Genomic DNA, 22,895 nt, shown 5'->3' on the forward strand with positions numbered 1-22,895 from the left:
TTGTCCTGCTGTAGGTTTTCAGAAGTAGTTGAGATAGTTAAGTACCCAGCAAGAGCAGGAGAACCAGCCCACAAAATGTTCTTGATTTACATTGAAAACATGTGCTTTGATGTCACCAAGTTACCCTGCTTGCTGTAATTTAACAATTTCAACAAAGTTTTATATAAGAGTTAAAGCCTCAGTGTTTAGAAGTGGCATTATAAAATTAATTTTTAATAAGTCTGTGATTTTTTAATGCTGATTTATGATAATTACTCAGTTTCTCACTGTTTGTGGTTTCTCTCCAACAGAATTGCTGCTCAGCATTACATTCCAAGTGGTTAGAGCACTCTCATGTACATTTTTGTTTTTAACATATACACACATACACACATATATAGGCTATTTCCTGTAAAAGAAATAGCACTTCAGTACTGAATGCAAAATGACAGCAGTTTGTGTCACAGAACAATTTGACTTTATTCCTTCACGTGAGGATGTGAGGTAGACAAAAGGTAGATAAAATACAAAGACCACCAAGAGCAAAGGAAGACCAGAGAGATGTAGGTTGGTAAGGTTTGCTATAAATAAAACTATTCAAAAGTAAACAGTGTCGTTTGTATATGGAAAAAATAATATTAACAGTGCTTAAGACCAAAAGACAAAATTTATTTGTACCTATAGTCCTACAATTTCTAGTACTTTTTATGCATTTCTTATGATGAATACCATATTGCATTATTTTTTACCCTGCCACTTCTTAACTTCTCCTCTATTTTTTGGTTTTTTTAAAAAAAACAATTTATGAAACAATCTGCATGTATATGATTTAGAAATAAGTTACAGTAATAATTTTTTATAGTGTCTTGAAATTACAAGCAAAATCTCTCTTTTCTTCTTCCTACACAAGAGAAGAAACTTGTAGAAGAAACTTTACTATTAGCACAGCAGCCTGATTGCGAAGGACAATTAGTAATTTTGAAGAACACTAAAAAGACATGACCTGATTACAGCACAGTGATTAAGATACAGATATAGATTAAGATTAGGATGCACTGATATGACCAACAGAATGAAATTAAAGTCACCTTTCTAGCAGCAAGCGATCTACTAAAGATCTTATGCTTTGCAGAAGTTGGAGTTGAGTGAAGGTAATGTTTTACTTTTATCCTGAATCATTCAGGTTTGTGCCTTTTCCATGGGAGCCAGCAACTGCACACCTTTGATCCTGGACTTGATCCTGATTCTGAAACTACTGGTGTATGTTTCATGTGTGTGGTTAAATTTACATAATCCTGTGTTATTATTGTGAGTATTGTACCATATAAAAATCAAGCACATGGCAAATAGCTGCAGGAATCAAAAGCTGTGAAGCTTAATGTCAAATACTTGTCCCACTGAATTTTTTTTCTGAAGGGAACTCTTAGAGAACTGTTAATCGTGCTGAATGGTCATTCTCAGACAGTGAGAAGTGCAGTTGGAGTCAGACTCCTCTTTCTGGGGAGAACAGCTCCTTTGCCATAATTAGAGGCGCTGAAGCACCCTCCACAAAACACAGTAGTTCCTTTAATAAGTGGCACTGAACTCTATCCCAGCCTACAGCAGCCTTCTCAGCTTCAAACACAAAAGCAGTCAAGTCTCAAAAACTTCAAAGACAGCTTTTCATTTTATTTTCTCCTTGATCCACTGATAGAGCAGTTCATTTTCTTGAATTTTGTAAAATGACTTTTCACTCATCAGACCTGTGTAACAAATCACTGTCTCAATCACCAAATGTTCTCGTTTGACTCATCTGCTTTTCCTTTGGCCTTTGGGTAGGAAGATTCACTTCTGAAACATTTTCTAAATTCACTTTGGTGAACTCTTCCCCCTTAGTTGCACTTTGTGCCATTTAAAAAAAAATAATTGCATTTCCTTCAATGTAATGTGCTAGTTTCAGGGGTTTAAATTTCATCAGAACCCACGTTTTCTTTCTTAGAGCAATATCTTTACTTTAAAAAACATCATTTTCTAACACACTACCAGCTGTAATATGGTGCCTTTTAAGCAGTAAATGCTATAAGATTTTTCTAGAATTCTGTTGCATTCTGCTAACTTAGAACAGGTTTTTCATTAATGATACATTTATACTCTCATGCATATTGTTTTGGTTTTTGATGGCCAAAGATTTTCTAATTTCTGAACTTTGCTGCTGCAGTCTATGCTAAGACAGTATCTTCTCTGAGGAAAACTATAACACAGGACTATCAATAATCCTAATATTTTTCAGGGTTAAAAAGGTTGGAAATCTATAAAGTTTCATTCCTCCAGGCTTTTTCTGCCTCGAAGCAAATAGGCAAACTTCGCATAGTTATTCTCCACAGGGAATGTAGTCAATCCTTTCCCAAGATGTAAAAGCAAACCCTATAATGTGAATTATATTTTCAACCAGGTGCTTACATTTCCAGGTGTACAATCCAGTAATATACAAACCAGAACTTTGCAGGAAGTCAGAGAATTGTAAATTTTTACACAATTATACTCCAGAAGAGCATAAAACGGGCTGTGTTGTGATCTTTGCTTATTGGGACTACCTGGAACAGAAGCACTGCCGATTTTACACTCATGGTGAAATGCAGCCAAGCTAAATCTGATCGCTGTAAGTTCCAGAGAGTCAACTTGACCATGTTCTCCTGTGTGAGAGCAGTTTTTATTGCTTTAATTGCTCTTACTTCTTAGACATTAATCTTCAAAAGACAAGTAAAGCTGAGCAGATATAACATTTAGAGAGGATGGTGATCACTGCTCAGAAAAAGGAAGAGGTAGAGAAAAAGCAACTTCTGAATGACAGAAAACCAGCATGGAGCACATGGTCCTAGAGAATTAAAAAAGTCAGAGTTGTTTGACTAAAACCCCCCAGATCCTGAGTCAGGACCAGCTTGACAGATGTGCCCATCACCATGTTTGACATGACTCAGTGTCATCTGTCTTTTTCCTTATCAAACATCTTTTGCTCCTACCATGCTGCTTCCCTGCCTGCGTATTCCCATTCCTTGTTTTCCATATGGGCTCCCCCACCCCGTCACTCACATTCCCCTCTGCTTGACGTTTGCTCTTGCCACCCTTTCTGCAAAAAGTGTGGCAAACCCTCACCTCCCTCTGTGTCCCTGTGTCCCCTCAGCCTTGTCCCCAGACCTCTGTCCCAAGCCCAGGGAGGCTGAGGCCTGAGGGCAGCGCTGTGGGGACCCTCCCGGAGCCCTCACAAAGAGCTCAGCCCACAGAACCCCCGGAGAAGCCAGGAATGAACCTGAACGCTTTGTTCCAGCAAATACAGTTCACAGAGAAGCAGGCGAGGGAGAAGAGGAGCTTCATCCAACAAGGTCGGCCATCCTGAGGGGCCTCCCCATTCCCACAGGGGTGTCCTGAGGGGACTCGTGCCGGGGAAAGCTTGGCACAGCCAGCGTGGCTGGTTCTTGCCACCAGCACATTTCTATATGGGTGTAACAACTGAGGATTTACAAACTGAGCGCATGCTCTTACAGGTTTTTGTTGTCTTGCAGCTAAATGCGACATAAATAGAAGTTATGAAAAAATTAATCAAATAAAAGAAGAGCTGAGCGCTGCAAAAATTAACTTAGAAACCAAGGTGAGCAGGCATTTTTATAGTGTATATAATAATGAAATACATTCTGTTTACAAATACACGACCTGTTCTTTCAGGAATAAGCACTTTCGAGGAATGTGCTTCACCTGCTGATAGCACAGTGTGGAGAAACCTGCACTGGGCCTTTCTGAATTAAAAATGTGTCCATCAATGTCATTCCTCCCACAGATCTCACCCCTGGGGCTGGCCCTGGCTGTGTTCAGGGCAGGCTGACTTTAGGGGCCATACCCTGTTTCAACAGTCCTGCAACTTGTTACGGCACTTTCCTCCAGTGTGCAGAACACATCCCTAGGTTGCCCAATGCCATTTATTAATGGCCTTTCACAGAAAATATATGGAAACACTCCCTGTATTTATTTCACAGGTTCTTGAGTCACATACTGAAGATCTTTCTGTGAGCTTCCAGTTAAGGCTTACAAGCCCTAAGTGTTTTCCTAGGGAGGCCAAAGACAGAGGAAAGTTTCTAAATCTATTTAGTGTTTTATTACTCTTTCCATTTAATCAAACTGCAGATGTATTTTCAGATTAAGCCAGAGTTTTTCACTGACAACACCTGTAGTTGCGAATTATTTAAAAATCCATTTGCTTGTGTCTGAAAATTAAGTCTAAATACCCTCCCCTATGCTGTTAAGTATCTGTGCTGACAGAATGTGTGTTCACAACAGGAAAGCATGTGGAGCCTCCTTTGAAGTCAGAGCTGTTGGATCCTATAATTTAAATAAACAACTTCAAGGACCTTTGGGAGATTGCCTCATCTAGTTGTGAAAATAAATGTTTGGGGATGACTTTCATCCTTCCTAAAACAGTTTCTTCTGCCTTTTGTAATGGACTATATTATATATATATATATATATATATATATATATCTCAACATTGCTGAGAAGGGATCAGAATAGAACTCATTTACAAATATTTACTGGTTGCAAATTGAGACTATAATCACGCAGGCAGTTATTCAGACACTCACATTTATGCATGCCACAATCTCAGAGCCCAAAGATGCTTTAAAATAGTAACTTATTTATCCAACACAGATTATATCTGGATGTTGCTTGTTAGGTGCAGTCCTCAGTAGTCTTACTCATAAGTTTATTTATGAACATCACAATTTTATGTTTATACTACTAATTTGTTATTGATGCATTGTGATTTATAATCAAGGTTTATGTGATAGGTGCAGAAGGTCCCGAGAGTAGAGCCATTCTTGTAAATGACTAATAGGAAGAGCTGAAGAACTATTTCTAATTAAATTTTATGTGCTTTACTGACCAGTATTAATTATATTCTCACTGATGTCCACAAAAATACATTTTACTTGTTTTCATAGTCTGACATTGATTCATTTATAGATAGGAAATGATACAGAACAGTAGTGGAATAGAAAAATACATTTCAATCAGACTGTATTTAGGGTTAAAGATCATATAGTTATTGACATTATTTAAAGTAATTTATTTTACACTACAGGAATTAGCTTTACATATGTCTGCAATAGTTAATGTAATTCAAATAATATTAAATAATGCTGTTCAGCTAATGCTGTTCAATTTATCCCACACCAAATAACTGCAGTTCTTTACAAGCACACATATCCAACCACATGCATGCTCAGCAGCTGATGCCTGACCAAGATGATGAGAGTGAGTTCAGAAGTTTTTTGACATCTATTTCACAGACACTGCCTGTGGTCAATCAAAGAGTCCTAGGAAATGCATTTTTTTCCCTCTCTTCTCTAAAATCAGGTAGCATGTAATTAGAACCCAAATTACAGCATTTTGCTGTTTATAGCTCAATGACTTCTTTTAAAAATTGATTGCAAATGCATAGATGAATTTTGGCATCTTGGAGAAACTACACTGAAGGTAGTTATGTACAGTATTACAAATACAGTGATGGAAGACCACCTACTCTCTTTGAATTCATATGTAAAATAAATTCTGAGCCAAGCATGACCTGCAAACTTAGCATGCTGGATACATCAGGGATGAGGAAAAAATCTAGTCCTTTCCTTTCCAACTCTCACATTGCAGTTTTTGGGCATTTCATTCCACTATCCTCTTTTTTTGATCAGATGCACTTCATCTGTGCCCTCTCCACAATCACGTGCATTATTTAACTTTAAAATATTTTCATTTTTACCACTGTAATACCATTCTTATTTGGTCTTTTCTGCTTCTACACACACAAACACTCGTGAATCAGCCTGAATGTTCAATTAAATTCCTGATGCTTGCCCTGTGCCTTTACTTTCTGTGAGCAAATCTTAACTTTGCTTTCCCTATTCATTGCTCTGAGTCAAGAGAACTTGACACTCCACCAAAAGAATGATTCTCCTCCTTTAAGACTCTACAACACTTAGCTGCTTTGCTCCTATTTGTTATTGTTGTAGTTTATCCCACCACATATCTGCACTTTGGTAAGATGATGATGCAGTAGATGTGCTAGAAAAACGAGAAGTCTTCAGCAAATTTTGAAAGTGCAGTGGTTGAACAGCATACCCCTCCTATCGGATGAACTAACAGTTAAAAGTAATAAAAATCTAAATAATCCTAGGTGCAAAATTGAGTTTTAGGGCTTGGGGGGTTTGTGATCAAACTGTCAATAACCAGTGAGCTAATTCCCATTACCCTTCCCCAGCTAAAAATTCCAGAAATTGTGCTCAGAAAAATATCCCACTCTCCTTTGCATACTCCATAGTAGCATTGCAGAGTGGATGACATGTAGAGCCATTCAGCCAAAACCAGGATGCTGGACCCCTGTCCTCCTGATATTATTCTGACATTATTGTCTCATTTGGTTTGTGAGATGGAGGATGCTGGATTATGTTGGCTAAAGGATCCCATGTGGTCAATATTTTTCCTGAAAAAAATTTCTTCTAAACCTAGCAGATTTTAAAAAGCCATTTTAGATAGACAGAGCACCATTAAATGAGTCTTTCAGAGGAAGGAGACTTTTCAAAATCTTAGCAGTATACTGAAAGGTTATTGAGGGAAAAAAAAGAGCTGTTATGCTTTTGTTAGTCCAGCAGCTGTGCCAGCTCTTTTTAAACTAGACCAAGATCTTTGTGTACAATTTCAGAGTATATTAAACAATTAAACGATAACTTCATTTTTTTTTTTTCTTTTGGAAGGTTCAGCATCTTTCTGTAAAGCAGTTCAATGTAGAAATTCTGAAGAAACGTGAAGACAGCTTAGAAAAACAAAAAGCTGAACTTATTAATCAAAGAACCAGTCTTCTTAAAATCATGGTATGTTTCCAGCTGTGATATTCACACAGCTCTTTTCTACTGTATGAGAGCAATCAGCTTTAACATTTGAAAATCTGGAAAAGCTAATGTCTTAATCAGGAAATTTTTACTGGTTTTTTATAGCAGTATATGTAACAACGTAAACTTAGATAAATTCTCACATTTCATTTAAACCATAATCTAAGGTAGTGTATGCTGCATTTTACCTCCAAAGCTGATTTGATATTCTTGACTTAATTTTTTAATGTTTGCTGTTGTATGAGTGAACCCCAATTCTGACAGATTATTTCCTGTGTAAAAGTAAGCTACGGAAGCCTCGCCTTAAATTGGATTGCCTCATCCACGGTAAAAAATATTGAAAAGGATCAAAGGAAAACCCCAGGGAGGCCCACACCACATTTTAGCAAATATGGACAGTTTAGCAATCCTGACATAGCACACAATCTCTTTTATGCCAGACACACCTCACCACCTCTTCAAAGGTAGCTACTTACAAGTTTTCCAGTTCTCTCAGATGCTAACCTGAATATTGCCTTCCTCTTACTTTGTTGAGGCTTCTTGGATCTGTACATATGAAGAAATGCCACAGAGGAGCAGTCTTTTCTGCATATGTATTTGCCCTTTAAATCAGCAGAGCTAAATTTTAAGCATTCAGTACAAATCACCAGCATTATACCTAAATCTTTAGACAGATATCTTTTTAACTTTAGACATAGTTCTGCATCACCCAAAGTATTCCCAGTATATGTGTGAAGTTTGGTATATAAGTTATCTTTTCTTTTTTCCTATTTATAGAGGAAATTTCATTTTATTTAATTTAGCCATCAATCAAGACTTCTTAGAAGAAATTTAATATAACCTTACTCTTTTGCATATTCTTTCCTAGAAAATTGAACTGTGATTTTCTATCAGCAATAGCATTCTTGGTAGTTATAGTGGGAGTTAAAGTACATCTGCATTCTGCAGAGGGTTAAACAACACTTTTATTTAGTTTAATAACAACCTGCATAAAAAGAGCTGCCATACTATGCTAGTGACTTTGAACAGAATTCTCTAATTTCAATATGAGAGTTGAACTGAAAATCTGCTGGTTCAATTTTATAACATAATGTAGTGATTTTTCTAAAATGCTGTTATCAAGAACAGACCCTTCATTTCTGCAGGGAAAAAAAAGTTTAAAACAACAGGCACAATGGTAGAGCTATAGCTTATTTTCATGCTCTTATAAGAAAAAGTAAATATTTTCTTTACTTTTACATTTTAAAATTTTATTTCCTTTCCTACTACAAATTTAAGGATAAAAAACAACAGTGTGTTGTTTTTTGTTAAGCTGCCTAGCTTAACAAAGACTTTCACTTTTTTCACTTGACTATTCAGTCTTCCCTTTCTTTTTTTCAGGCAGATGCAAAGAGAAAAATTGCTGAAGAGGAAGATAATTTTACCAGAGAAATAACAGAGTTTAACAATGAATATGGACTAACAAGTAATAGAGATCTTCATGTTAAAAAGAAAGTCAAGACTGAAATAAATGATTTAGAGAATGAGGCAGCTCTGTTGAAAAATGGTAAGTCTTATATTGAAGCAGTTTATCTTGGATTAACACAAATGGATAAAATACAGCTGTTTAGCACTGAACTGAAAGAGTGTGGTCTGACATACCAAGCATAATTAAAGGCTCTTCTGTTCCCTATCCTCTTCAGCCTTTCTGACGTGAGCACTGTGAGGAGAAGGAGCCAACCTAAAAAGGCATCTCCCCATGTCTAATTCAGCCAGCACAGAGCTCATGGTCGTAACAGAGCCACTGAATTAGGTTTAGAATCACCTATGGTCGAGCATTTCCTTAGCTTCAAAAGAATTGTATACATAGATGTCCATTGGTTCTTCACTGCCACAGTGTAGCTTGATTTTCAGTTAAGGTACAGAGTATGGGATCTCTCAGAGCACAGGGGTCGCACTGCAGGGCAGCCCTTCCACAAGGAATTCGGGGTCGTCATGGATCACAGCTAAACATGAGTCAACGACATCAGAAGGCCAACACCCACTGAGACACAAACAGAATTCTGACCTCTAACACATGAAAATAATTCCTCACTCTATTTGGGGCAGTTAAGCTCTGAACTGGAGCACTGTGCATCTCATTTTCATCTTAAATTAAAAAAAAGTGTGGACCAGCTGGAGAGAATCCACATAGGATCAGTGAGAGTGATCAGAGTTCTGGAGCCCATGATAAAGCAGAAAATGAAAGAATTGTGACTATTTAAGCTATTAAAGAAAAGACTGATGAAAGATGGATATCAGTCTTCAAATTGTATAGGTATCCTGTAGAAAGGAAATAAATATATTCTCTATGCCTGTAGTGAACTGAATATATAGTAACAAGTGTAAAGCACAATAGAGGAGAGTCTGTCTGACAGCTTAGGAACCTTTCTAACAACAGTGGACAACTGAAGCTCTCTGCCTTAGAAGATTCCATTACCAAAGGAATTGGGAGTGTCCATTACCAAAGGTTATGAAAAATAAAAGGTCAAACCAGCACTTTTCAGAAACAAGAGGTACAGCTGATCCTGCCTTCAGGAGAAGAATGCAGTAGATGACCCCTCAAAGTCCATTCCAGCTTCATGATCTGTCAAGCAACAGCACTTTCAATTCCCCATACCTGCTGTAAAGTTACTGAAAAATTATTGTCCACTGAAGTTTGCACTTGGTAACACCTTCTATCTTATTTCCTGTGGCTAAGATACTAATCTACTGCTGAAAAGTCTGCATTTGGTGTCAAGTGCTACTTTTAGCATTTAATTTTTTACACAGGCAGGCAGAGCTGGGCAGTTAAATGATCAGTAGTACCTGAAGGGTGACCAAAATTCTTCTCTAAGTTCAGTTGCCATCTCAGTTCCATCCTTTAATTGCCCCTTTCTTGAGGCACAACCTGTCTGTCTTTTTCTTTGCTATACTCCTGGGCACACTGACAACTCTGAAGTGAAAAGTTTAAGCAACTCCAAACAAGGAATTATGTGAGGACCTCCAAGTGGTAGAAAAACAATCACAATTAATTCCAGATGCTGTCTAATAGTAAGGTTCAAATATATATATAACACCAAAAATACTAAGAAGGGTTTTTTTTCAGTCCTGTTGAGAGATGTCTGTTCTCCACCTATTCAATCAGTCATCTTCCTTTCTTTATAGCTGAATTAACTGTAAAGCAAAACATTCTTTTTATGCCCAGACAACAAACTATGTTGAACAGCTCAATAACATTAAAAAATCCTTTTCTTTCAGAGCTCTGAATACATTATATGACAATTTCCTGTAAACTGTGTTATATATGAATTATTTTTGTTTATTTTATTTTATATTTAAGGTTCTTTTGACTAGCTGAAGATTGGTAGAAGTAGCTAAGAATACTTAAGATTGTATCATGAATGCTAAAACTGCAATGCATTTTAATTTAAAATGCATTTTTTCTTAGAAATGGAGTCAATGGAACATAAAAATGTTCAGTTAAATGCACTCCAGCTGCAGAAGAATGAATTAAAGCAGGATTTATTTACTCTCCAAAGTGAGCTCAAAGGTGTGCCTGATAACCATTTCTTGTGGTAATTATTTCTGGCTTGACAAATGCTTTTGAAATATGTTTTCTGTCAATTTTCTCAAGCAAAAGGAGACATAGTAACAATATTTTAATTTATTTTTACAATATGTAATACATCATTTTTAAACATGATTATAACAAATATTATGGATTTCAATGGGAGTTAATTTAAATGTCATTGCTACTGAGGTCCAGAGATCTGCTGAATCATGAGCTGTAAATATCAAAGAAAGTTTTGCTTTTGCTGGTAAGTCATATACTTAAATGTAGAATTTAATGTTTCAAAGAACTTAAAATCAACATAAATATTGTTTAAAATCTTCTGTATCAAAGGTGACCACAGCAATAGGGAATACTTTGAAATCTGAATTAAAATAATGTAAATGAGTGCTTTAGTATCTTTTTTTACCTATATCTAAGTAGCATGTCACAGTAAGAGCTAAGAAAAGCAGTAAATACGGTCCTAAATTGTTTGGGAAAAGGAATGAAATTTTCTAGATTGCAATATGTGATTACAATAATGAAAAAAAAATATTAATTTTCTTTATTTAGATGCATCTACCCTTCAAAGAGTTTCATGAAGAAATATTAGAAAATATAAATTTAGAATATATAGAAGGTCTTTGAGTATGGATGATTAATATATATTTATAGGGTAATTCTGATTTCATGTTTAGACCTTGAGAAAGTAATCAGGGAAGCAGAAAGAATGACAAAAGATTTAGAAGCAGAAAAAGTCCAAGTCACTGAAAAACCTCAGACTGATCCTGAATGTTTAAGGTAAAGGCCTCACATTATTTAGTTGTTAATTTAATTTTAGGAGTGTAACTGCAGCCTGGTCCTGGTAACAATGACTATTTTACCCTTCATGTACAATATTCTGTCTGAAATCAGCAGAACCATTCATTTTATATTAGTCAGCCCCAAGACCTGTTGTTGATTTCAGCATTTCACCCTCACATACACTCCCCAATGAACTCAAAACTGCAAGTGTTTGCAGGGGTGTCAGTGAAGCCCAGAGCAAGCACCAACTGCTCCTACTTGGGTGGAAGATCCTGAGGTCCTGTAAAAATGGTGGTGGTGCACAAAGTACTGAGGAACTGCCCAGTGCTAAATGCATTTCTGCTGCCTGGCTGTGCAGGGCCCATTGCAATGGACTGGGCTGGCCACAGTAACCTCCGTGGGTACCTGGGCCTCTATTGCAGCAACTAAATACAGACTTGTTTTCTCTGTTCTCTGCTACCTAGTTTGCCTTCTAATTAAGCTGGTTTGAAAAAAAATTCGAAGACTTGACCAAGATAGAAGAGAAGACCTTGCACAGTCTCTCTTAACAGAGAAGTTTTCTTCTCAGGAATTGAGTGGTGACACTTCATTTCTTGTCAGTTTGCTTAAGTGAAACATTAGGTTTTCACTTCACAGAAAATAATGTAATTTTTTTGTTTTTTGTTTTTTAAATCTCCAAATGCAGAGCAGCACATAAATAGTCCCCTGGAGGGTATCTGATCACTCTCTGGTACCTCTGTGTCATCAAGAGGATGGAGCCAGAATCTGCTCAGTGCTGCACAGTAAGAGAACAAAAAGCAAAAAGAGGAAGTTGAAACAAGAGGATTTAGAGTGAATTTAAGGAAAAAGCATTTTTACCATGAGGAGGCACAGTTTGCTTAGAGAGGTTGAATAGTTTTCATCCTTGAAGGTTCTCCTTCTCGAGACACACTCATATACTTGTGTATATCTTAGCAGGAGTCAGTTTTGGTGATGTTAAAATCTATGTGATTGAGTCTTCTGTGTCTGAGAAACAACTCTTTTTAGATTAACAAGATTAGGTTTTTTTATCCCCATACAGAGTTTATTGCAAGAACAGAATTCTAGTTTTCACTGAAAATCATTTTTATTACACATAAAGATATTTTGACACATGTAATGTGGGTCAGAAATACCTTTTTTCCCCTATATGATAACACAAAATCTGATGTTATTTTTTACAGAGATGGAAATCACACCACTCTTAGTGGTAAAAATACTTTTTTTTTGATGCTTCCTTAGAACAAACATGAGAGACAGTCAGCATCAATAACCTGATATATGTAGCTCCCAGATCACCCTGCAAGTCTGTTACTGTATCACATCCCTAGTCCCAGCTTAAAAATCAATATCAAAAGTAGCTGGCAAGGCAAGAATCTTCATTGCAATTAAGTATATATCTAAAAGTAAATTGCATTTCAGCTGAACAGCGTAGCCAGCTAATTCAAATTACAGCAATTCATCTTTGATCTGAGAAAAATGCCCCATACCACGTCTGCAGTTTCATAAAATTTCTCTGAAATCCATCAAAGAATTGCAAAGGGTCATGAGAAGCACACACCAGTAATTCCAGCGGCTGTTGGAGCTGCTGTAGAGGCTTGTCCTGATCCACACTGGATGCAGAAAAAATCCAACCAGAATTGGAACATTAAGCACAGATGTAATTAGCAGGCACCTTGGAAAATGCAAGTCTTATGATACAGGTGCATAATTCAGAGAATTTTTTAAGAAAATAGGGCCTTTTTTTTTTTTTCTTGTTTTGGGTTTTGAGTTTGCTATTTTTTTGTTTTTCCCTAAAGAGAGCTGCAATTAAGATCAAAAGCCTTGTTTTAATCATCTGTTCTGCCAATGCCATCCTCAAACACAAAACAGCAGGAAAGAACTTTGGCATCAGCTCTCTGGAGTCCCATTTCCCTGGCAGGTAGCAAGCAACATCACTTAAGTGGAACAATGCAGGAGTCAAACAGACACTAACTGATACCAGCAAATTCCTAACTGTGGCATTTCATTGTTATATTCACTGTAATTACTGTATTAATTATTTATCCTCTTTCACATTTTAATTTTAAATTTTTTGTGTTGCCTTAAGTAAAACGGCCTAGAAATAATTCTAGTTGAAGTTCATTTAGACTAAAACCAGAGCATTTCTACCTAAAATAGATATCTTTCAACCTATTTAAAAGGTAGAATAAGGATAAAATGCTTCTTTGAAACCTGAATTTCTCTTCTACTTGTACAGAAAAGAAGTAGCAGAAAGCAACTGCATGAAATCTGCTTACTTTGTAAATAGTTCACAGCTTTGTATACATATCTAAATCCTGAAAATATAGTATCCCTTCTTATTCTTCATAATCCAGAAAAAGAAACACTATTACCAAAATTAGGAAGGAAAAAGTAATTTTTTCTTTCATACATATCATACAGGAAATATATTCTTTAGAGCTCAACAAATTGTTCATGCAAGCAACAAACTGCCTAAGCCCCATGCATTCTTCTGGTGGGTTAAATTTGTTTTTGCAATTTAATTTTATGTTAAATTTTATAATCAGAAAATATCAGTCTCTGGAGTAATATATGTGGTTCAAAATGAGTTTTTCAATGGCAATCTCCTCATTGATTTTTTGAGCTTTTCTTTTTAATAGCAGTGCCTAGTGGAACTATTATAGCTTGAATTATGTTAAAATAGCTTTCCATTATGAATTGCAGAATGGATTTACAAAAAGCAGATCAAATCTGACTAATTATGTCTTTCTTTGATAAGACAACAGATATGTTAGACAAAGAAAATTCCAGTGTCATCCATCTAGACATTCATAAAGTATTTGATGCTATCCCACATGGAAAAATACTAGTTAACCTAGGCAAGACATATTAAAAAAATTAAGTAAAGAAACGTGTAATAGTAACAACAGTCATAGGTCTGCAATTTAAAATTCTGGGACTCGAAGGTAACAACAGTCACAGTTGGTCCTGCTTAATGTTTTAATTAATGATTTAGAATGCAAAATGTTTCAAGATGTTATCTTAAACAATTAAACTCTACACCTTGCAGAAGAGTCACTAAAAAGAGGAGGAATATGATTGTACACCATGTAAGTTTATCTATTTGTACACAATTAGGGACTTCAATAAGAGGTACCTGGAAGCAGAGAGGTCTGAGCATACTGTGTGTGCAAAATACAGCTATAAACATCAAAAGAAAATATAGCTGTGCACGAGATAAAAAAGTTATTTCCAAAAAAATACCAGGAGGGTGTAAGAATACTTTGTACAAATCTTTCACCTACTTGTCAAAAAAGATTCATTCAACCTGAAAGATGAGCAGAGCATGGAAAGCCCACAAAGCAGAATGAAACAAGGACAATTCTAAATCCTTTTTAGCTCTGAGTTGATTATACACATGAAGGAAACAGTACAAAACAGAGACACTAACTTCAGCAATAGAGTAGGCATATTAATATACCTAGATTAAGATCTAGTTTTCTTTGTCCAATAGATAAATCAAGATCATTGAACCAGAAGAAAATTGACCCCTATTTACTTTCCCTGCCTTTCAATAGAAATTTTATTGACCTCTAGAAACACATTTCATTTCACATCTCACATACATGCTTGTATATTTTTTCTTTCCCGTGTAGCTCATTCTTACAGGTCCAATGAAAAGTAATCCACACAACTTTAGTTTGCTGTCTGCACAAAAGCAAATCTCATCCTAGACATGCAATTTAATTTAGTGTGCCTTAACCTTTCCATGTTTATTCACCTCTTATTATATATTCCTTAAATATATCTTGTGGTGGTTTATGTATTTGGAAAATACCACCACACTTTTCAAGACCTCTAACTACTCTTATTAATAGGTGCCTGAAAGAATTCACAAAATGGAAACTTTAATCAAAAATTACTATGTATTTTACTTTTAACATTTTATCCAGGACAGCAAAGGCAGAAAATTTCTTATTTTACTTAAGGTAGATAAATTTCTTTTCATTTGCATTTAAATTTCCATTCTTATGTTGTCTGGTACCTTCCTTGTGTTCATGTTTCATCTTCTAGTTAGACTTCATTATTACTACTAGTTCACTTGCTTAATTTTATTATCCTTCTGCTCCATCAAGCACAGACTTTTATATTTAATTGTGTAACTCAAGTACTTGACTTTATATTTTGGGATACTGTATTCCATTTAGGATTTATCTCTTCCTCAATCAATTGATAATAGTCTGAAATTTATTGACTTCTCCAACTGTATCAATAGCATATTCTGTTTAGTAGTGTCAGCAAATTTTAAATACCAGCAAAATCTTGCTCTCACTGTAGAAACATACACATGCTTTAGACCCAGTCTTGAACTGACAGAATTACCTCAATGTCTTACTTGAGCTTGAGACAATAAACTTAAGTCTTCAATACTTTTCTTCAGTCCCAATAAAGTTTTAAAACATTGATAAATCTATCTCCTGATGTTCATGATGAAATCCCAGAAAAATCAAGATATGTTCTCTCAAGTTATATATAGCTTCTTAAGGAATTTCATTTTGTGCTATGGAGTCTATGCCCTGTATATCAGTGTCAAACAATTCTGTTTTATAACACACCACAATGTTTTCCCTCCAATTTATGACTAAAAAATAAAATGGTGGTCGTAAACAAGGCAAAGACAAAAAGGAGAATACAGAAAAAAATTTGTAGTTGTGTCAGCTGAACATAACTAAGAGACAGTCTGCTCCTCCTGCAATTCCAACAACAATTAGGTAGAGTCTTTCAGCCTCACTAGAAAAAAAAATACTCTACAATCAGATATTAACCCTACCTTCTACAGAATCCTTTAAGACCTTAAGACCTCTTTACAGAAAATTACTCTTGGAATGCAAGCTTTGGATACTAAAGTCTTGATCCAGGAATTTGAATCTATGGATGATTTGCAGAGAGACCTGTTTGACAATAACATTATTTTCTTCGTAGTTCAATTTATAATACTAGCATGTATTGATTTCAAATCATTTTTCCTCTTTGCCACGTGCATATAGAGGTGAAATTCAAGAAGAATGTGTATCAACCACAAATGCCAATGACATTTAATAGCTGGGCTCATTTCAGAGCTGCAAAATCGATCATCTTCAGTGATCTCCTCCTTCTTCATCTCTGTCACTTCTAGCATTCAAGACTAATGGAAAATGGGCCATTGATAGCAGAGCTCAGTCTAGGACAAGATTGCGTCCAAAAAATGCTGATGTTGTTTTCCCACCTACTTGATTTAAGGCTGGGTTTAGCTATTGCAAATGTGGCATTTCAGCTCCAGCTGTTCATTAGAGCTATGATACTGTAACTTGCCAAGACACTGTTAGTCCAGTGCAATGACTTATTTTAAAGCTATATTTTATTGTCACCAAGGAGAACAAAATGCTAAAAATAAAGCAAAACCAAAGGACATGGGGAACCAAATGCTAATGTGATTTCTCAGATTATTTTTCCTAAGAGATCTGCCTTTTTTCATAGTCATAAAAAGGGTATAATTGTCAAATTAATCCTTGTTCTAGCAAAAGTTACACCTTTTCCATTTTCAAAGGTGACAGAAAACCTGCCTTCCATCGAGACAGTGTAGTTTCATGAATAATTGGTTTGCACATTCAATCTGATAATGGAAAGATGAATATGAATATCCTGCTTATCTTAAATGTAAAATGAAAAGACTGAATCTGCTTTCAGGTTAAACATTTTTTTTAATAGTTCCATTGTCTCACATTCCTTCTGGTAAAACTTCATCATTTATTCAGTAACTCAGGCGTCTCCAATGCATTAATTTTGTAGACTGTAACCTAACAGACAGCTCTTATTTTGTGAGTATATTATTCCTGGCACATACTGTAATTATCTAGCTTCTAAATATGAAAGAAGGAAGACCTGAAAGCAGAATCAATTGATTAATGTAAGAATTAAACACCACATTTGAATGAATGTCTTGTATCACCACTACCTGATGCTATGTAAGGAATTGTGCTGTCGCTACACTTAAAAGTCTTATAAAATATTTGAAATAAAATTTTAAAATCCATACACAAAATGTTACTTCTAAAGCACATCATCAACAGAAATTAATTCACAATCCCAAGACACAAATAAGCAACTCCTACTGCTGATCTTCTGCTTGTTCTGTCCCTAGTGTGGGCCCAGCATGGACTGGTACCATTCCTAGCTAGCAAGTGGCAAACAGGCTGTGCATCAGTTTTACACTGTGACAGACAATTGGAGAGCATTTTCTCTGAGACCAGCAGACTCTGTCTTTTCCTAAAGTAAATTAAACTAAGTAGGGCTTTGGTTTGTCCCAAGCAAATTAGGGTTTTAATATCACAGTAGCAGAGAACACAGAGAGAAAAAATGCAGAGAGACAAGGCAATGAAGTTAAGGAGATTTAATCAAGATCACAAGCTGATCCTAGACCTTGAAGTGAACTTCTGTCAATGAGATGGACTGAAAACTAACAATGTACTACAGTGCACTGAAAATTTCATTTCTTAAAGCATAGTTCAAAATTCCCTTTTCAATTCTTGTGTTATGAGAAATATTTCTGAAAGAAGATACATTTACTCCTTTATAATGGAAGCATGTAGAGCTCATGCTTTTTCCATATTGATGGTAAAATATTTGCATTTTCCACAGGAACAGCAAAATTAACTTCCAGTCCAGTCTTAGTCTGTTGTTCTAAAGCTGCATAGTGACTAAGCTATTCCTCTATTTAAAGATACATCATTTAAAAAAGCCATTTCTGTGTAGAAAACCAACTCTCTTTGCACTAGGACAGCTAAAGAGGTACATCTCTATAGCAAGGTCAAATAATTTATTGTCTATTATAGTATATAAAAGCAAAAATAGTTGCTACCTTCTGTTTCAACTTCAGAAGAAACAAGGTCCTGCTTTAATGCATTGGTTTAGCTATTTCATGACAAGCAGAATATTTTCAGTCTGTTTGTATGTTCCAGAACATTAGAACATACAAATCCAGATTGTTTCCTGAAACTGTATTAAGGGTAAACAACTTTATCTTTGTCATTATGCTTTTCTTCTGACAGCCATGAAAAGACCCAGTATAAACTCATCACCTTGTATTTATCAGACTACTGAAAGCTCTGTCTGAGATTTCTTCAGGCCTACCAAGTATTAATTTAAACCACTACAGTCACTGATGTGCAGAGCTGAGGTATCTCCTTTCAGCAGGACTAAAATGTCTTTTGAATGGAGAAATGCCTATATTAAAGTAATCCTTATTGTAGAAAAGCTGGAGAACTCCTGGCTGAGAGTACTGGGAAACAGTAAGTGCTGAGGAACAGTGGGAGCAGGGGGGAGAGAAGAGGAACAAAATCTAGTTTTTGGAGGGTATGGAGCAATGGGGCAGCAGAGCACCCATCTAATCCAACATTCTGTCTCCAGCAGAGGCTACAAGAAGATACCCAGGAGAGATAAGAACAGTAACATATGGTACTTTCTAAGTATCACCATTCCAATTCACGTGTTTAAATAAGGAATATGATGACCAGTGAAGCCATATATCTTTCACAGTTTATGGAAACAACACAGTCCAGAAATCTGTCTAACTAGCAAACTTAAATCCCAACCAGGAAAATAGATCAATGAGGCTTTTCTCACACAAGTCAAATTGAGAATTGGGACCAAAGCTGAAAAAAAGTTACCCATCAACAGTTCTCTGACCTGAAAATTTATTTGCTTTTGGACACAGACTTAAGCAAGAGTTGGAAAAATGCAAAGATGATAGTTGGGAAAGTGTCTGTGAGACTCTTCAAACAGAAATTGAAATTCTGCAAATGGTATGCCATTTAAATGATATATTTTAAGTGTTTGATAATTTTAGTTTTAAAGGTGTCCTTTAGAATGATTGGCAGTGGTTTTAGATAAGCAGTTTTTAATGCTGTGCACATACCTAGATATCCTCTTGATGCAGACATGCTCCAATATTAATTTGTTTCAGATTATTTCCAAATATACAGGAATATAATTTCTACAGAAGAGGAAAGCACGAAGAAGATTTTAAAGATATTCTTTTAGCACAAGAAAGATGTACTGAGGGGAGATTTATATAAATTTTAGTTTATTGAAAGCTGCAAAAGATTATGCATTTAGGAGCTAAGTTAACCTTTACCTCCACCTGCCAGTTAAATGGAAGTTGGGAGCATGGAGAAATAAGATGATAATAACATCCTTTCATCTAGTATTTTATTTTGTCCACTCACAAATTCCTTACAAAAACTTACTAAAACATGTTTTTCTCTGAATGTCAATCCTACCTTCAAATTTCTTGATTGTCAGTCTGTGTCACAATACAAAGAGAACAAAATATTTTGAAGTCCCTTCTGGGAAACAAAGAGGTTTTAAAAGTTCATTTTAGAGCCCCTAATTGAGCTGTACAAAGACACAGCTGCCACTACCATCAAGCAGAATGACAGTCATGAGAAATTTGCATTACTCACTCTTATAATCAGTTTCAAGTTTCTGTCGAAGTAATATAATTTACCTGTACTTTATTTTTTTCATTAATTTGTTCAGAAAGAAAAATAAAACACCTCAATGCTTAAAAGTTTCTCTGTAAAAAAATACTATACTCAATGTTTCATTTTCTACAATTCCATTCTCTCTCTTTTCCAGAATTTATCACAAAAGAAGTCTTCAGGGAAATGAATGAGATGTGGCATGTAACATGGAGTGTCATAGAAGCAAGTCTGAGAATTTTTAAATTGTTTTACTCTGGTTCTATCAGATTTGCTTCTATTTTCTGTTTGATTAATTCATACTTTGATTCTGCCTTTACTTTTCATTAAAATAAAGTTTGATTAATTTAAAACTGAGGGAAGGTTTGTGTTTTATCTTCACATTCAATAGCTATCCCTCTATAGGTTCCTCTTTGTGGCCCATGGATCACAGCACCTGGTAAACCACACATAAAGCTCAGTTCCTACATTACTAGCTCTATTCTTTAGGTACTATTTTTCAAATGAATGCTCTTTTATTTTTAAAGGTAGTGGCATGGTCTTATTTGAGAGGAAGACTGCTATTACCATCAATAACTCCTAACAGGAGCTGTGACTATTTCATTTATTCCTCAACAATGTAATTCTGTAATGAACTCCCTGAAATAGCTCAGCTCCAGGAACACAGCTTGACAGTCCAGAAAATTTTGCAGATCTGCTTAGCTCTAGGTGCCTCCAGTGGTGGTAAGCCTGGCTATTACTTAGCACTTGTCTTCTGATAACCCAGAGAATCTTTTTTCCCTCTCCCACAATCCACAAAATACTGGGTGCTTAACTTTAGCACTCGAGAGCAGATAAAACCTTATTCTAAATGAAAAGTCCACATTCCTAGAGGATTGGTGCAGAATTTTGGTCGAATCAGAATCCCTGTTCACTCCAGCATGTAGGATGTACTCCAGCCCCACAGTGGGAACTGACTTTATCATTCAGGTGCTTACAGTAAAACCATGTAAGAGCATTCACCCTGCTCAACCTCAGTCCTCTCTGTGGCCGTGGTCTCATCACATCCCACTGCTTGTGCAAGTATTTTTCAAGGCTTCCCACCTAGTGGTGGGATGGATAATTGTTCTTTGCTAGCTTTTCTACAACCTGAGCCCTCCAAGATACTGTGAGTATCTGTCACACAATAAAACTACAAAAGATATTTTATTAAGAAGGGAGGAATAAATCACTTTTGGAAGCTGACCAAATTCTGCCTTAGATGGAGAAAGTTTTTCCTCTTGGGATACAGCTGCAGTTTGAAGTTTGGCAAGGTTTGATCTGCAGCACTGGTATCAAAGAGTCTTCTGATCCACTGGGTTAGCTAGCATAATTCCAAGTGGTTGGAATTATCATTCTTAATAGCCAGTGCTGTTGAAGCTGACATCCCTATAAGACTTTTTTTGGTCTCTTCCCTAAGAGAGCTCTTAGGATTGCTTGATTTTAAACAACTTAGTCCCACATCTTCTAGGGACCATCTGACTTCTAAAGTTAGGCAACTGCTGCTTGTGGCTTTTCATCAAATCCAAAATAATACAGTTATATATCAAAACATCTAGAGGCAGCTAAAGCAGTGCTATTTCTGAGTTTAATTGATGAAACATAAATCTGGGACTTGCTAGAATGACTGTTTATCTTGACCATTTTTTCTTTGTTTAAGAAAACTTGCTTATGTTGAGTGTATTTGGCAGTCAACCAGGAAAACCTTCTTTTTAAACTTTGTGCGTGTCTACGTATAGTTGCTTTTATTTCTGAAAATCCTTGAATTTCTTTTATTTTGAAATGGTCTCATATTTATACTTTGGTCCATATAGATTAAATATTCAGACAGGACATAAACCAGAGCTCACTGGCTTACCTTAAATGTATCTTTGAAATTTAGGTCTAAGTGGAATGAACAATAGTATCTAGTAACTACCAATTAATACTATAGATTAATGTCCTGGTATCACCTGAAAAATCATCTGGAAAAAAAAATATGGTAAGTTCTTTTGAGAGACTTCAGATTCCAGCAATCCAGCTGAAAGTTCTGGTTTTTGTGTGTTCATGAAAGTCTGTGAAAGTCTGACTTCTTGATTATTGTAGTAGGATTACAGCATAAATATAGCAACATTTGTAATAACCCAAATGGCTAAAGCTTTCAGAATCAATATAAGAAAAAAAACCAAGAATAAAGATCATGAAAAAAAAGAAAAGTGAAACAGAAATCAATACAAATCCTATTGGGCTAAACAAATCCCTCAACAGCTCTGGAAAAAAGTATGCCAGACTAACCCAGTCATTGCAAAGTGAATGTAAGACATACTAATTTTTTCAAGTATAAAAATACATTTGTCACCACTTTCTTAGGAGTAATTTAATTTTGGACAAACACAGTACTTCTGTTTTTAAGACTCAGAATAAAAACTAAGTAAAAATGTATGTTCTGTGGATTTTTTTAATTGTCAAACTGAGTATGAGTAATCTTTCAAATAATGAATGCAAAAGAACCAAATCTTTTGTTATGAAAGAAAAGAATTGCTTGGTTTCCATGAAAACACACAACCTTATTATGAATAAGTGAATTCTTTCACAGATGACATAATAAAAATATCTTTTTAAGTGCAGGTTGCATATTAAATGGATGTATTTATACCTTTTTATGACCAAAAAAAAAGATGAATTACAGATAAAGAAACCCTTGAAAAAGTTAATGAGAAAGAGGAAGACAGTACAAGCAAAATGTATTATTATTATTATTCCAGAGGTGGAAAAAAAGGCTTTGGGAAAACTAGCTATGCTTCTATGCTGGACCTGGGAACAGTTGCTTCTAGGATCAACAGATAAACAGTCTCTCATTTGTGAAGAGAGACAGAGATCTACTTTATTTGCTTATTAAGAGCTCTGACAAGCATCAAGTCCTACCTCCTTCACAAAAGGGTGTTAAGTGCAGTTTCAGCTCTGGCTTCCAGTGCCTGGGCTGCTGTGACCACGTACCTGTGACAGCTGGGCAGCCTGGTGTTATCACCAAATCACAGCTCCCAGCCATGCTTTGTGAAAGGCCTAATGCAAACAGGGCACTGCAAAGGAAAATCCAGGATCCATTTGAAAAAAACAGAACAGGATAATCATCAGGTC

At 35.7% G+C, this 22,895-nt stretch overlaps 1 protein-coding gene across 1 annotated transcript; it reads left to right on the forward strand.

Moving 5' to 3' along the window:
• The first annotated feature begins 3,259 nt into the window (after nucleotides 1-3,259).
• Nucleotides 3,260-19,950, forward strand: CCDC172 (coiled-coil domain containing 172). The gene is made up of 8 exons (XM_041415885.1): nucleotides 3,260-3,338; nucleotides 3,519-3,604; nucleotides 6,753-6,869; nucleotides 8,268-8,433; nucleotides 10,336-10,437; nucleotides 11,136-11,238; nucleotides 18,995-19,082; nucleotides 19,918-19,950. Exons 1-8 carry the CDS (start codon nucleotides 3,260-3,262, stop codon nucleotides 19,948-19,950), a joined length of 774 nt encoding a protein of 257 aa, XP_041271819.1.
• Nucleotides 19,951-22,895: the final 2,945 nt, after the last annotated feature.

The sequence above is a fragment of the Onychostruthus taczanowskii genome, unplaced genomic scaffold, assembly GCF_017590055.1.
Source record: "Onychostruthus taczanowskii isolate IOZ18803 unplaced genomic scaffold, ASM1759005v1 scaffold5, whole genome shotgun sequence".
Taxonomy (NCBI): Eukaryota; Metazoa; Chordata; class Aves; order Passeriformes; family Passeridae; genus Onychostruthus; species Onychostruthus taczanowskii.